General features: G+C 41.1%; 2 protein-coding genes across 2 annotated transcripts in view; one reads left to right on the forward strand and one right to left on the reverse strand.

Moving 5' to 3' along the window:
• The window catches only part of fgf7 (fibroblast growth factor 7), a 78137-nt gene extending 61515 nt beyond the window's left edge, over window positions 1-16622 (reverse strand). The window contains exons 1-2 of the mRNA XM_085968680.1: window positions 16178-16622; window positions 14976-15582 (exon numbers count right to left, since the gene is read on the reverse strand). Coding sequence (XP_085824806.1) covers window positions 14976-15264 — 289 coding nt within the window. The 5' untranslated portion in view covers window positions 15265-15582; window positions 16178-16622. The remainder of the gene's footprint in view (window positions 1-14975; window positions 15583-16177) is intronic.
• Window positions 1-17202, forward strand: part of LOC147100058 (protein FAM227B-like) — a 293117-nt gene that overhangs the window by 214587 nt on the left and 61328 nt on the right. The gene's annotated exons all lie outside the window — the stretch shown is intronic.

Consider the following 17202-nt stretch of genomic DNA (forward strand, 5'->3'; position numbering starts at 1 on the left):
TGTAGGGCTAAAGCAGGCTACAGCATTCGGGAGGGGTGAGGCCATGAAGGGATTAAATAACAAGGATAAGAATTTTAAATTTAAAGCACTGGGGGACCGGGAGCCAATGGAGGTCAGTGAGCACAGGGTTGATGGGTGAGCAGGTCTTGGTGCGGGATAGAATACAGGAAGCAGGCCTTAGGATGAGCTAAAGTTTACAGAGGATGGACAACATAAGGCCAGCAATGAGAGCACTGGAATAGTCAAGTCTGGATATGACATAGGCATGCATGAGGGTTTCAGCAGCAGATGGGCTGAGGTAGAGGCAGAGACAGGCGATGTCACAATTTTAAGTTATGAGTTGGTTCTTTCCACTTCCTAAAGCACCATATTAACAGCTTATAACATTTCCATCATTAGTGGAATACATAGCCTTTAGTAGATCGTCCTTATTGGACTTAACTAATGAGGCTCTTTCTTAAGGGTGCTCAAGCTTTCCATCTCCTCAATGGGCACATCCCCTGCTGCTTATTTTTTGAGCAGGTTCATTCAACCGTAAAGAGTGCAGTGCTATCCATGCCTGTGCTTATAGAAACATAGAAACATAGAAGATAGGAGCAGGAGTAGGCCATTCGGCCCTTCGAGCCTGCTCCGCCATTCAATGAGATCATGGCTTATCATCCAAATTCAGTACCCTGTCCCTGCCTTCTCCCCATATCCCTTGATCCCTTTAGCCTCAAGAAATATATCCAACTCTTTCTTGAATATATTTAATGAACTGGCCTCCACCGCCCTCTGTGGCAGAGAATTCCACAGGTTCACCACTCTCTGGGTGAAGAAATTCCTCCTCATTTCAGTCCTAAATGGCTTACCCCTTATCCTTAGACTATGACCCCTGGTTCTGGACTCCCCGGCCATCAGAAACATCCTTCCTGCATCTAGTCTGTCCAGGCCTGGCAGAATTTTGTAGGTTTCGATGAGATCCCCTCTCAATCTTCTAAACTCCAGTGAGTATAAGCCCAATCGACACAATCTCTCCTCATACGTCATTCCTGCCATCCCAGGTATCAGCCTGGTGAATCTTCGCTGCACTCCCTCCATGGCAAGAACGTCCTTCCTCAGGTGAGGCGACCAAAACTGCACACAATACTCAAGGTGCGGCCTCACCAAGGCCCTGTACAACTGTAGCAAGACATCCTTGTTCCTGTACTCGAACCCTCTTGCTACGAAGGCCAACATACCATTTGCCTTCTTAACCGCCTGCTGCACCTGCATGCTTACCTTCAGCGACTGGTGCACAATAACACCCAGGTCTCTTTGCACTTCCCCTTCTCCCAATCTATTGCCATTCAAATAATAATCTGCCTTCCTGTTTTTGCCACATTAATCCTAGGACTTTCTCAAAACCTAGATTAGATGCGACTTTTAGCCTGGGTGGGATAAGGCTTAGAAATATCAGAATATGGTACCTTACTTCAAATCCCTTTTCAGTCAATGTTTCTTCCCTCAATTGCTCCTTTCTGAAACACATTGACCTTGTTTGAATGGCCATTTTTTATGTGTAAGCTTAGATAGCATGTATCAGCGGGCTAGTTGACCACAGGAGCAACACAACTGAGCCTTAACGTGTGCTCACTTGATATCCACACCAATGCATTTCCAGCAGGGGCTCCTGAATAATGATCAAGAACAGGAAACGTTGCTTATTTCTGCCTTTCTAACCCGTGGCATTGAAGCCAATTGTAGTGCACCCCCGTCACCTTGCCTGAGATCAAGTAATTCAGCACAGCTTGGGGAACCTTCCTGGTCTGTTCAGCTGAGCTATTCACTGCCTTAATCAGCTGGGCCATCGGGGAGCTATCATTGTGATTTTATTCAGTCTAAATTATGTGAGAGGCCGCAGTTTAGAAAGACAGTCTGTCATTAACTGCCCTTCAGGATGCTGTCATTTATTCAACCAGTTCGTTGCTAAGGACAATGTGTCATTCTGAGAAGCTGACAGATGGCACCATTATTGCAGCAATGCAGGATTATCCAGGCTATAACATGTAAAGTTACGAGTGACCGTGAATAATGAATGAGTTTCTTATGGGGATGGTGCCATTTTTGTTGACGAGTTAAAAAGTAAATGTATTTTCTACAAATCATTAGCGTAACGTGAAGCTGATTTATAAATGGATTAAGAGCATTTAACAACACACTTCTCTTTGATAATACTGTTGAATAATTGCCTATGGTATAGAAGGTATTTTGTTCTGTTATGCTTGTAGCCTACAGTACTTGTTAGTTATGGGCCATTCACATTTGTGGAAGTCCTGCTATTACGCATTGTCAACAGAGAGATAACCTCTTCGCTTTCTTTCAGAGCTCACTTCAAATACAATACGTTACTTTACTTTTAGAAGTTATTGAATTGAGGTAATATAAAACAATCACAGGGTGAATTGAGCACTCCCACAGTCGAGCTGGGAGCTATGCTTTTAGGGTGAGAGTGGATCGGAGAATCATTAATACAATTTTGTAACCCTTTCTCTAATCCATACTCCCTGCGAGCGCAGTTCCCCACTGGGAGAGCAGGATTGCTCAATTTACCCTCCCGATTATTTGAAAGATTATTAATGTAATTCTAATGACTCCCAACCACAGGATCACAAGCTTGGCTCATTTTGCTAGACATTTGAACTTGCTTGCCTTCAGCGGACAATTTCACTCAGATAGAATGTCATATGTGGAGGCAAAACTGTCAGGATAAGTCTTTGCTCAAGAAAGCACAGCTCCTGTTAGCAGATTGCACTGAGAATGGTAATCTAAGATGAAGAAAGTAACATGTCATTGGGAATCGGCGTGAAAAGGAAAATGTGGGAAAATACAATAAATATATGAAGATTACAGATGTGACATCTATAATGACCTTCAGTATTTGTGTAACAATTAGCCGTTAGATTAGCAACATACAGTTTAAGACAAATTTGCATTTAAGGTAACATCAAAGTTTGTAATGTTTTAAGGCCTTTTCTTTCATGTATTACTTTATGCTTTTTTGTATGGGTCTTTCTTCTCAAAACTAACGTGAATTATCCATTAAGTGTTTGTAAAATTGGAAAGCTAAGTCTTTGAAGATTGAGAGAAAAAAAGACTTGCATTTATATCGCACTTTTATCATGTTTTCACATTCAATGAATTACTTTGAAATGCAGTGACTGCTACGTAGGCAAACGTGGCAGCCACTTTGCCTATAGCAAGATCCCATGAATTGCAGTAAGGTGCATGAGAAGTTGATCTGTTTTTGACGGTGTTGGTTGAGGGAGGACCCTGGACACTGGAAGAGCTGCATACTCTTCTTTGAATAGTGCCGTGGGTTCTTAAACGTCCATCTGAACAGACAAACATGGCCTCGGCTTAACATCTCATCCAAAGGCTGGTACCTCCAATATCACAACACTCTAAGTACTGGATTGTTAGCCTAAATTGTATGCTCACGTCTGGAAGTGGGGCTTGACCCCACAACCTCCTGATTCAGAAAACAATGAACTTGCAGCAAAAGCACAGTTTATATTTGTGTTATTGTAGATGGCATGAATTAAAAAGAAAAAGTACAATTTTGAGATAACTTATGCTACAATTGGGATTTAAAACATGCAATTTATCAGGGAATCTGGATTGACTCTGAAGAGGGAGAAAAGATGGTTCCTGTATTTTCAGCACCTTTGCAACATATTTGTGATGACTATCTTGTTGCAAGAATGTTTTGTCCCATAATATAAATTACAGCTTTAACAGTTGAACCCTACGAAGGTCCCCCTGAATGTTATGGTGTCTATCAGGTAAACACATTTTTAAAATTGTTTTTTCTTTCAAGTCTAAAAATACAATTTTTGCATCCTAATGGCCTTGAATTGTGTCTCACCAGCTAATAGGAAGTGGTAAAACTGCAAATGTTGATATTCAAATAGTCTTATTATTAGTATCCATCATAAAAAATTTATAACAAATTTGCAAATTAGTATCCTCCAGGTGAGTTTTACAATAAATTCACACGGATACATACTTGCAAGTTTCAGAACAGTTGTGTGCTGTGCTTTTTATGCAACTTTAAGGCACTAACAGCACCAAAACAGACTATCTGGTCATTTATCTCATTGCCATTTGGGGCACCTTGCTGAGCACAAATTGGCTGCTACATTTGCCTACAATGCAACAGTGACTACACTTAAAAAGTACTTCATTGGCAGTGAAGCATTTTGGAATGTCCTGAGAATGTGAAAGGCATACTGTTTGGAAATGCAATTTTCCCCTAAATTTTGAGGCACTTTTGAAAACAACAGCCCAGCCCTAGAATAAGTAGTATGTTTAAGAACGTAGGATCAAACAGCACAGAAGGAGGCCATTTAGCCCATCATGCCCATGCCGGCTCCTTGAAGGAGCTATCCAAATAGTCCCACTTCCCTGCTCTTTTCCCATAGTCTTTTCCTTTTCAAGTATATATCCAATTCCCCTTTGAAAGTTACTATTGTATCTGCTTCCACCACCCTTTCAGGCAGTGCATTCCAGTCCATTGATTAATGCACATCTAGTAAAGTCAAAGCTAACCGTGTCTACAAAAGAACAATATGCTTGCACACATTCATTTCAGGCTGTCTGGCCGGAATTTTCCAGGGGTTCAGCGGGCAGGATAGGCGGCGGGTCAAGTGGGAAAGTGTTTTTTTTGACAGCAGGTCGGGACCCAGCTGTCAACCCACCGCAACGTACCTTTCCCAATGTCAGGTCTGTCAGCGCTGAGCAGACCCGGCAGGCAGCAGCGGGCGACCCAATTAAGCTCATTACCATCTAGTTGACAGATCATTAACGGGTCTTTTTAACTTACCTTTTCACTTTAACTTCATGGCCACGGGAACCACGCTGTTCGGGGACCACAGCTGTTTGGAAATGCAATTGATCCAGCTGACTACTTGACAGCTTCAAATGTACAGTAAAAGCTCCCACCTGATAGATCTTCACTTTCCTCAGCCACAAGCTGTTTCTCAGTCCATTTCCAGCACAGATTCTGCAGGCTTTCCACTCTCCATTCACTCTTACCTCATTGGAAGAACTCTCTCACCATTGACAGATCACTTCTGTCATCTCTACTTCATCTGCCGTCTATTCCATCAACATGGGTGCCCTTTGTACTGTCTCACCTTGGTCCTCAGAATCCCACCACGATCAGCCCCAACACCAGCAGCACCAGGTACACCAGCAGCACCAACACCCTTCTCCGCAATCACCTGATGCTTCACCGGACACAGGGCATTGGCACCCAAGCACGTTGCTGCCCGGGAGGCCAGGGATGGCCTCACCATGGCCAGATTTACTTCACTTGACGCAGTACACCCTGGCTGCCACATGATGCGCCAGGTTAGCACCACTCTACAACACCATAAAGCATCCCTACAATATCCAAGCTATTCTTTTCACACTCACCACTATTGCAGGGAGTGCTGTTATGTCTCACCATTCACTGCAACTCACTAAGCCACTTCCAAAGGTGCACACAAATCTGTCCAAGAATGCAAAGTGTTAAAAATAAAGGTTTCAATGTTAGACAGCTCATTAACAGAAACTTTACATGAACATTGGCTAAAACACTCAAGTTCCTAACTACTCTTGTGTGTTGTTAGTTGGTATGATTGCACTTGGATGAGGGTGAGTGTGAGGGGTGGCTAGTGAGATGGGGATGTGATAATGTAGATAGAGAGGGATGGGTAGAGGTGCAAAGTAAGTTGGTGTGAGTAAGGATGTGCGGGGATAGGGTAGGGAAGGCAGAGTGATGGGGATGTGATCAGAGGCACAGCAGGATGAGGTTGAGTGTGGCTTTGTACTAACATTTCATGCTCTAATGAGATGATTGAAAGGTTTGCGCCACTGCACCCAGGTCCTCCTGATGCCATCCCTGCTTGTGCCCTCCTGTGCAATGTGCAACCAGGTTGTGTTGGTCTCCTGGGGAAGTGTCTTCCGGCCATCAGAAGGGAAGAGGACCTCCCTTGTGCACTGACTCCCTCCACAAGCATATAGAGCGAGTTATGGGAGAACCTGGGTGCAGCCCTGCACCTCTGTGCAGTGATTGTCAGTGTTTGCAGCACTTCAATGCTGTAGAACACTGACAACGCAAATGTTAAAAGAAATTTGGTCATGGTTCCTTTAAGGAATTTCATGAATGACGTCACCAGACCCGCTTCCTCTAATTGGACTGGCAAAAAATGCTGGGCGGGCTTAATAAGCCCCATCAATGTAAAATCATTTTCCAGAGTGGGATGGAGCCAACAGTGGGGTCGGGACCCGCCACAGACATCGCCCGCCCCTGACCCGCCAGCTCTCTTCTGTTTCTAATGAATTGGACTTGCATATATATCTAAAGCAACGTTTACTGAGTTTTAGCTGTAAGTTTTATTTAGTTAGAGGAGTTCAGTATGGACTGTAATTATTGTCTGAAGCAGTCCTGAATCTGGTTAGTTTACTATTGCTGCTCACCCTCTCTGTGAAACTTTTTAGTTTCTCTTTGAAAGTATGAATTCTCTCTATTTTCTTTCCAATCTCCTGATCTCCCTGGGCCACACACTCTCTATGGCTAAGAGGATAGTTGACCTTAACTGAGGCCTTCCCTGATGGCACTCTGAGCTAAAAGCTGATAGGGATATGTCTTCCTGTGGGGAGGTATTGGACGCTGCTCATTGTGTCCATAAAACAATGCTGAAAGATCAGGAGCTCAATGTACTGGGAGATCAGAACTATGGCCCATTATTTTGTGGTGCCACCACTTGTCCTAAGATACTACTTTTATACATGAAAGCCTTCTCTAGAACAGTGGTGCAGTGAGATTGTGCAGTGTGACATTAATGCACTTGTATGAGATTCAATTATCCATTATTTTAATATACCTGTTAACCTTTTTTTCACATGTTAAGTGGTCATACTCTAATATCAAACAGTGCAAGTTCAACCTATGAGATTTCCAGAAACTTCACACTTGAAAACTATTTTTGGTTTTTTTTAATAATAAACATTCCCACCTTTTTTTAATTGTTTGAATGAAAGCAACTCTGCAGAAAAAAATGTACATAGAAAACCACAAGGGAAAAGGTACCCAATAATAGGTGCACTAGAGCAGCCCCAGATGCATCCGACAGCAGCCTGGAAATCTGATCAATCACATCAAATTAGGCAGATGAAAGGAATGTTTTACACTGCCATTTGATTTGAGAAAGTTAACAGGTAATTACTCATTCTTTTACTGAGGTTAAAATTTTAATTTGCATGAGTAGAAACTTCAGAGTAAATAACACATGATAAAGGCAATTGGGATGTCTAGGTTTTTACTACAAACAGAAACTGGAGGTTCACATCCCTTCAAGCCAGAAAAGAGAGCGCCAGAAATCAGTATTCAACTGCAAAATGTTATTTTGTTTGGATAGGAAGTAGTATTTATTCAACTCAGCAGACTTTTGCAAACCGGAACATTATTTACAATTATCTATCTCATTAGCCAGCAAAGGAGGCATTAATGTAGGATAAAAGTCTGCAATCTTAAAATGAATCTGCCAGATTAAGCACAACATTGGGGGAATACTTGAACTGCCACCAAAGGCTTGCCTTTGCTATGTCAGCCGTAGCTCAGTGGGTGCACTCTTGTCTCTGTGTCAGAAGGTTGTGGGTTCAAGTCCCACTTGAGACTTGAGCACAGAATCTAGGCTGACACAAGTGCAGTGCTGAGGGAGTGCCGCATTGTTGGAGGTGCCGTCTTTCGGATGAGACATTAAACCAAGGCCCCGTCTGCCCTCTCAGGTGGATGTAAAAGATCCCATGCATTATTTTGAAGAAAAGCAGGGGGGGTTCCACCTTGTTGTCCTGGCCAATATTTATCCCTCAACCGACATTTTACTAAAACAGATTATCTGGTCATTATCACATTGTTGTTTGTGGGAGCTTGCTGTGTGCAAATTCACTGCCACGTTTCCTACATTACAACAGTGACTACACTTCAAAAATATGTCCTGAGGCCAGTCGGTCTTTCCTTCCTTCCTACCTAAGGATGTTTTGTGCATGAATACTGTACTTTAATCAGCTCTTTTTTTCTCCATTTCCACTCCAAAACATCTTGGAATGTTCATTATAGCCATTGTGGTAAGCATGTTAATTTAGTCTGGGCTCATTATTGTAAATTTTCAGTGTCCCTGACACAGTAAATCATTCAGTAAAAGCAAGTCTTAAGTAAATTAATACTTATGTCATAGACCTGAATGTACACAACTTCTCTTTAGATTCCCTATATGCCATCTACCAATCCCCACTGTGAGGCAACCAGTGCCTGTTCCCAGGCCTGTACCAATACCATCCTTGAATCAGTAACTGGGCAATAATCAAGAGCTATACGAGTGGATTCAGCATGGGTTTTTCTCTTTCTTCCTAGCTTGTGTAATCTATATTGCATCACATTAGTACAGCCCTGTAACACCTTATCTACTCATACCTTGTACATCTTGTATGAATTATAATCCAAGTTTAGTTTTGGCAGGTCATTTCTAAATCAATTTAAAATAATCATTGCCAGAATATTTTTCTGTAGTTCTTTACTCATAAAATGCAACGTATATTGTGAGTGTTTCCTGCATATAAATGTAATAAAATATCATTTAAAATGAACAAATGGAATGAATGCCCTGAGATTTGCAATTTGTAGTTAGACTCAAGTGCCATGAACTCAACGTTTGGGGAATTGTACTGGATAACTCACATTGTGTGTTGTTTGATCACTTTCGTTGTGCACCAATAAGTTGATTAACTGAGCCATACCTTTTGGAATTTTCTGTATCCAATACAAACAGTTGAAACACAGTAAATCTGTACCATAATGTTAATGAAATATTATGGACTTCTAATGCTTAGGAAACCTTTATAGCTCAGTTGTACCTGTAGTATTTACCAGTACAAAGTTCTATATACTGTAGGGCTACAGGAGTGCAGTTCACAAGATATGTGAACACGTGCAATGGGCTATGTTTGTAAAAATGCCGCTGTGTTCTCTAATTGAGTAACCTATTAGTTTCATTGAACTGCTATAACAGATAAGAAGATGCTCCAATGCATCTATGTCAACAATGTTCTGCCTGGTCACCTATTTGACTTTCGAGCAAATTGGGTGACTTGTGACTCTCAATCTCACCATACAGAGAGCAACACAAAATGACAGCTAGACTCCTCAGCATTTCTACAGCCCTTATCATAGGGTATGAATCCCATCATCATTGACAAGCTGACTTCTTGTGAGATATCGGTTGAGTGGCTGATATGTAACTATCTTAGAGGACTCAAACATCCTGGCAAATTGAAGTCTGTCTTCTTATCGCAATACCTATTCAGGGGTCCCTCGGGGAAAAGTGCATAGCTCAATTCTGTTTATCATCTTCATCAACAACCTGATGGATGTCATCAAAAATGGTGTTATTTTTGCTGATGATATCACCCTCTACAGCGTGGTTAATTCCCCACCTGAAAGACGAGTGACAGCCAAAGCACTGTATGCAGATATTCACAGAATTCGACAGTGGATGGACAAATGGTGGTGTATTTTCAGAGCCAGGAATACCAAGTTGAGAAAAATGGTCCCTGATGTTGCCTGCCTACCTCCATTTTATAAGTACAGCAAATTTCCTTTAAGTAGAAAAACAATTGACATATTGACTTGATAAGTAGAAGTAATGACTACAAAAGCTGTTAAGAGTGTGAATTCTCAAAAAAAGCTTAGCCCTACTTATCACTGTTGGCAACTTCAATATTCTCCAAAACCTAATCTACACAGTGCACCGAAACTGGTAGGGAGGTGGCAGGACTAGTTGCGAAGGTTGTTAAAAAAGCATATGGGATCCTTGACTTCATGAATAGAGGACAAAAGCAAGGAAGTTACGCTAAACCTTTATAAAACACTGGAGCATTGTGTTCAATTCTGGGCACCACACTTTAGGAAGGATGTCAAAGCCTTGGAGAGGGTGCAGAAGAGATTTACTCGAATGGTACCAATTATGTGAAGAGACTGGAGAAGCTGGGGTTATTCTCCTTAGAGCTGAGATGGTTCAGAGGAGATTTGATAGAGGTGTTCAAAATCAGGAATGGTTTTGATAGAGTAAATAAAGAGAAACTGTTTCCAGTGGCAGAAGGGTCGGTAACGAGAGAACACAGATCTAATGTGATTGGCAAAAGAACCAGAGGTGATATGAGGAAACATTTTTTTACACAGCGAGTTGTTGTGATCTGGAATGCTCTGCTTGAAAGGGTGATGGAAGCAGATTCAATAGTAACATTCAAAAGAGAATTGGATAAACACTTAAAGGGAAGAAACTCGCAGGGCTAATGGGGAAAGAGCAGGGTAGTAGGATTCATTGATTAGCTCTACCAAAGAGCCAACACACAGGCACAATGGGCCAAATCGCCACCTCCTGTGCTGTATCATTCTATGAAACCCCATTTGGCAGGCTGAAAAGAAGTCACCTCACTTGCTCCTGAGTTCTGTGTAGTCCAAAACTATGCCAAGCAGTTGACTTGATGAGGATGACCCACTCCGTATTGGAGCGATTTAACCAGGTTGTCCATCATCCATTAGGTTATGACTGAAGCAGCAGCACAGAAGTTGCTGGCACTTAAGCCAGATCTTTATGCTTATGCCAGGAACACAAGAGATGCTACTGCAGCACTTTTGCCTTCTGTATCAATCCAAAATGTCTACACTAAATGCCACTAGGAAATCATCACACACACTGCCTCTTCTGTTCCTGGGTCTCTCACCGAAACAGTAGTGACACCTGGAACTCTATTATATGTGGAAGTTCAAATATAGTGTTAACGATACCTTGCTACATAAAGGTTATTGAAACGCAACATATTCTATGGGGAATCTATGACTTGTGCATTGGTAACCCAGTACAATTTTTCCTTATTGCAATTGCTGCTGACTATGTCTTGTTGTTATTCGCCTAATGCAGACCAATATTTATATAAAAGACCTGAAAACCTGAATAGGGAACAAGATTGTGGTGTTCACTGCATACATTGGCCCGTATTTTCCGATCCCTACGGATGTGTATGAGCTGTGTACACACCCGTAAGGACCTCGCAAGTGCCGGTTTCAGGCATGCAAAGCACATGCGCTGAAAACCGGCACTTCCGATCTGTCGAGAATCCTCTTGACAGATCGCACGCCTGCACTGGAGAAGGGCCTCTGCGGGTGGAGAGTTCCGCTTTCTGCAGAACCTGCGCCCGGTGAAAACCCTTAAAAATCTTACACCTGGTAAAAGCAGGCATAAGGCTTGTTTTTACCAGCATAAAAGTTTTAAAAAGTAAAAAAATATATATTTTTTCGCTCATTTATAATTTAAAAATACATATAAAAAAGGTAAGTTTAATTTTAGCCCTGTAAAAAACTTGAATTTTTTTTCAAAAAATTAAATTTTTGTTTAAAATATTTAATTTAATGTAATTTTACCTAATTTTAAAAACGTGATTCAAAAAAATGTCTAAGCTGTCAAAAGTATGAAGGGGGATTCCCTTCTCCCATTGGTTCCCCATGGCTCACGTGATCCCAGGGACGCTTGCAAACCGCTTGTGCCCCATGGAATACGTGGGCTCTGCGCATTTCGTCATGGAGAGGCCCAGGAGCGGAAATGGCCGGACCTCTGGAGCCCTCGGGTAAGGGCATAGATTCTTTCCCAATCGGAGGCCTCCGTACGCAGGAAGCCTCTGATCTGAAATTACGGGCCATTCCCTTTTTAAAGTATGCTGCAACATTGAAAGTATGTGACAAATGTCCTTTTTTAAATCCAGAAACTCAGATAAATAATATTTATTTTTCTAAATTAAAGACACCTGCATTGATTAATTTACATTTTTAAGTTTGATCATTTGATAGGATTATATCTTGCACTCATTGTTGACATATCTATTGCTTGATGGATATCTCACTGCACTGAAAATAGAAATAATTTTAGGGGGCCTAGTAACTACAATACTATTAACCTTTTATCCACCAGTTATACTGCATTGTAAATAAAAACAACTTTTTTTGCCAATTTTCTCCCCCACCCCTGAATGGTACAGACTCTTTCTGGGATATAGCTCCATGTGCACAAGCAGCCCTTCAATTCTTTGCCAAAGTGACCATCTTTCATGCATGTTCAGCCAGCTTATTTTACCACGGGGCACATCAAAGCCAATCCAGTTCTCATACAATGCCAGAAATAGATACTTTCCAGAAGAAGCCACAGGATAGCAATCAGAAAGGTGAACTCTGGCTGATTTTTCTCCCTGCTTTGCATAAGCACTGAAACGAATTTTAACAACCCAATCACTGACCTGGCTGAGATCAGTTCACTCAGCACAGACTATTGATCTAACCTAGGACCTCCAGGTCTGTGTAGCTTTCTGCTGCACTAAATGATGGCGTTACCTAATAGGCCATGAGGGAGGGGGTGCCTGCAATGAGTGTGAAAGGGGTACGGTGCCTGCTTTCATCACTGTTGAATGTAGGAAAAGTAGAGTGAATACATACCACCAGTCTCTAACTACTGATGACATTTGTAATCACAGAGAATTGCTGATGAGATAGCAGTTGCAGTTACACTGCAGCCTGTGCAGTGTTTGTAGTGCTGCACCATTTTATTTCAGCTGGATTCAATACTGGTGCTAAACCATCAATTTCGGCAAAATTAGCAGCGTTACTTTTGCTATTGTCGGTTGTCAGCTGTGACTCAGTTGGTAGCACACTTGCCTTTGAGTCAGAAGGTTGTGGGTTCAAGTCCCACTCCAGGGACTTGAGCACAAAATTCTAGGCTGACACTCTAGTGCAGTACTGAGGGAGTGCTGCACTGTCGGTAGGTGCCATCTTTCGGATGAGACATTAAACCGAGGTCCTGTCTACCCTCTCAGCTGGACATAAAATATCCTATGGCACGATTTTGAAGAAGAGCAGGGGAGTTATTCCTGGTGTCCTAGTTAATATTTATCCCTCAATCAACATCCCTAAAACAGATTATCTGGTTGCTGTTTGTGGGAGCTTGCTGTGTGCAAATTGGTTGCCGCGTTTCCTACATTACAACAGTGACTGTAAAGTGCTGTGGGGCGACTGGTGGTCATGAAAGCCGTTATATAAATGCAAGTCTTTCTTTCTATTGGTGCAGAGCAACATAAAAAATACTTTCCGCTGACACGAAACATAACTTGGACAATAGTTAGGTCAGAACTAACTATTCTCAGCTGAGGTTTATTGGACTTTCAACTAAGAGACACAAATTGGAATCTTTGCCATTCTTTTCAGGTTTGACTTTTTGTGTTTTAATCCTATGAGCAGAGGAAACAATCTGCTGAGGGAGAAGGGTTTCCTAACCTGCTGTACTCAAGCACGCATCCCAGTGGGTTGAATAAGGGATTGATGATGTCTATGGAGTGTTCATGGATTTAACCAACCTCATGACCGGCAGGAGTGGCCAGATGCATGAAGCTAGCTGGGGGGAGGGAGAGTAATAAGGAAAAGGATTATAAAAATATAGAACAACCAGTATAATCTGCAATTTCATGGGACAGACATGCAATAGTCACAAATTGATCATTTGTTTGCCACAGTCTAGGTGCAAATTCCCTTTGAAAAAAACAATCAGTTATTGAAGAAAACACCTTTAGTTCTTATTTTATGTGTTTTCTATTTTGAGATATACACATGAGGAATTTGAACTGTTATTTTACTTTCCGCTTATACATTTCATTTTTTATATTTCATTTTTCTAAGTCAGCATTGTCAGTTTCTTGGACAGTTTTGCTTTATTTTCTCAATATCCCATCTTGTCTCTTTTCTGTCAGCATTGCATATTACTATTAGTACAGTGTCCTCATGTACATTCAAAGGTTAATGGAAAAAAAATGCAACATTTCATTTAACTATCACATTGTTTATCGTTTTTTTTTTAAGTAAAGTATTAAATGCAGTGTTGTATTGGCAATTATGACAAGGGGCTAATGCTCCTGTGCCATGAGTTACTGTGTGGGAGTTCTTGGGCTGTTGCATTATGCTTGTGATCGATTGCAAAATCTACAGCGGTTAGAGACATAACTACATCTTCGTATAACCACACCTCCTCCTTGCTGCCGAATGGGTAGTACTGCATATATTGTAGTAGCGATCCCTGTTTGACTGGTATGACATCGTTTTAAAACGTTGTAAAATTAAAAAGAAAGGAAAGCCCTGCAACACTTTTTTTTTTAAATTAAAATGCTTCTGACGCAGTTGAGACCCGGTACCCTTGTGACCACCTCGGAAATCGGACCTTACTAACCATCCATAAATAGTGTCAGAATAATGTTTAGGAATAAAAATGTAGTTATTTAAGGCTTAGTCCCAGTTGGTACAGCGACCTCTGAACTCCGATTTAACTCGAGTAAAATAAAAACATTTAAACGGAATATAGTCAGAATGCCAAATAAGATATTTGGGAACTATTTTGAAGCTACATAGGTACAATGCATTGGTGTACAAATCATTTTAAATTTCCCGCGAAGGAAATCTCGCATTCAAAGCGGTACAAGCTGAAGCAAAAGGAAATGTCACAGAGTCCCACTTTCCCAGTAATCTACTTTTCAAATGTCAACTTACATGAAAAACAGATAACACTAATGAATTTTACTTTGGTCTAAAGTGTTATCTGATATCTCTGTTCCTTGTCAGTTCGAATAAAAGGGATCATTTTTGCAAACGTTTACCAGCTGTCAACTAATACATTAGCAGGACTAAAATATGCTGGTTACGTACCGCTAAGAACTACACATTTCAAAAACGAGCACCAGATGTTTCGAGCTTACAGAAATGATTTTGGATAGATTCTCAGTTTACTGTATAAAACCCAGTAAACGTGAAATTATGCACTCATTTAGTTTGCTAAAGCCTTTAATATGTAACATTCCAAGTTAACTAAAGTGTTACTTACAGTAATTGCAGCTGGGGTTAGCTGTGCCTTTGATTTTGCCCTTCTTATCAATCCTCAGATAAAACTGTGTTCGACAGAAAAGTTTCCTTATTCTTACATCTCCGCCTTCCATGTAGTCGTAACTTCTGGTGTGCCGCTCAGGACTGGAGGAACAGTTCACACTTGCAGCTAGTTGGTCTGGAGTCATGTCATTGCAAGCAAAAGACACACTCCCTGCTAGAAGGATACAATGAAAGTACAGTCTGTACAACAGAGTTGGCAGGATCCATGTTTGCATCCATTTGCGCATTATAGTGCACTGCTCTGGGTTCTCATGAACAACATACTGCAATTTAAAGTACGAATCAGACGGATGCTGTTGGTTTGGGGTCTCAGCTTCTGCCTGGACTCCGTGACCTTGGATCTCTTTAATTTGTGGCACTAGCAGTTTAGAATGTGTGTGAGCTTTCCTGAGAAAGTTTATGGTGCTGAGCCAGGCTTTCTTCAGAGAACTGATGCACTGTCAATTTCCACTATAAACAAATCAATTTGCAGTGGTCTTGAATGTCTTGATCTTCTTCGCTATTAGAATTTTCCTTTTGTACAGAGAGCTTTGACGATAATAAAGCTGCAAGCAGAAGTATCACTTAACTTTAACAAGCCATTACAGTCAGCTGTTACAAATAAATTACAACCATAGCAACAAGCTTGGAGGTGTATACCAAAGTTTTTTTTTAAAAAGTTCTAGTTGGTTGCCAGTTTCTAGTTTTAAAAAATGTAAAGCCAAAAAGTACAGTAGGTAGCTTGCTTTTCCAATGACTGCTGTATGCTGCAGTTGCAGTGTTTTACTGTATGATTAAAAAGTGTGATGTTTGCAGCATGGTGTGTGTTCCATGCTAGTACTCCACTGCTGTTTTAACTACTCTGCTAAACTCTGTTGCATAATCAATTCCCCAAGCTTCTGTACACTTGTCATCTTGTATGCATTCATTCATTAGTAATCACAACACTTTTTATGTGGTAAACCAAGTGCTTTCCATGGAACTTCCCATCTTTCCCACACAGAATTCTTGTTTCACTGTCGAGACCGGCTGGAAACATTCAGAACTACCTCAATGTCAACTACACATGTTTAATCCGAGCCAGCTTCATTCAAAAAATCTTATGGCAAAATACTTTTGTATAAATAACATGACAACAGACAATTTGTGTGTAAAACTTACTTTTGTTTTTGTTGAAGAAAAACTGTGCATAAAAGAAATCCATTGTTTTCTCCCCTCACATCATCAGCTTGTGTGTCGTTGTGGACTATTTCCCAGTCCAGGAAGATTCCAACAGAATCATAATTGTTTCCATAAATCAAGTGTTAACACGAGAGGGATTTTCTGGGCATCTTGAGCCTGTTGTTGTGCAGTTCTGTTCGATAAATGCCTTTCCCTGACCTCACTTGGAAGTAATTAGATCTTAGCCAGTCAGCTGTCAGTTGGATACACGAACAAAGAAAAAGTGAGGTTCCCTTTGTCAGATGTCCACATGGTCATCAGAGGGAGCTATGAACTCAGAGAGGGCTTTCTTATTTCCACATGATATCACAATTCTTTATTCTCTGCTCAGTAATTCAGATCTGCTCCAATCATGGTAGAAATATGTGCTCTGTTCCTCCAGATATATTCCCATCTGGGGAAAAAAACAAGATTCAAGAATTAATCTACATAGAAATACAAGTCTTCCTTCATACTCAGTGTGCTTTTGGGAAATATATATTATCCAGGCACTAAGGGTATTTAGATGCCAGGATACAGTATATTGAAAAGTGTAAAATTTAATTTGTTAAAACAACTGAAAATCTTTAATTGGCCTGTTATTGTTTCCCTTGCTACATTCATTTTTAAATGTTTTGCTCTGTCAGGTGATTACATCACCTGGCTATTTCTTGTCATAAGAACATAAGAGAACATAAGAAATAGGAGCAGGAGTAGGCCAATCGGCCCCTCGAGCCTGCTCCACCATTCAATAAGATCATGGCTGATCTGATCCTAACCTCAAATCTTCTATCACTCTGCATCCACCCGAACCCATGTGATCTCCCGGGAGAGGCGAAAAACCAGATAAAGACCCAATGGCCAATTTGGGAGAAAAAAATCTGGGAAATTCCTCTCCGACCCATCTAGGCGATCGAAATTCTTCCAGGAGATCACTCTGTCCCTATATTTTCTACAGTACTTACCTTCTGTAAAGGCGATCTCCA

Source organism: Somniosus microcephalus, chromosome 27 (assembly GCF_052327205.1).
Source record: "Somniosus microcephalus isolate GS21.2 chromosome 27, FLI_Smic_1.0, whole genome shotgun sequence".
Classification (NCBI taxonomy): domain Eukaryota; kingdom Metazoa; phylum Chordata; class Chondrichthyes; order Squaliformes; family Somniosidae; genus Somniosus; species Somniosus microcephalus.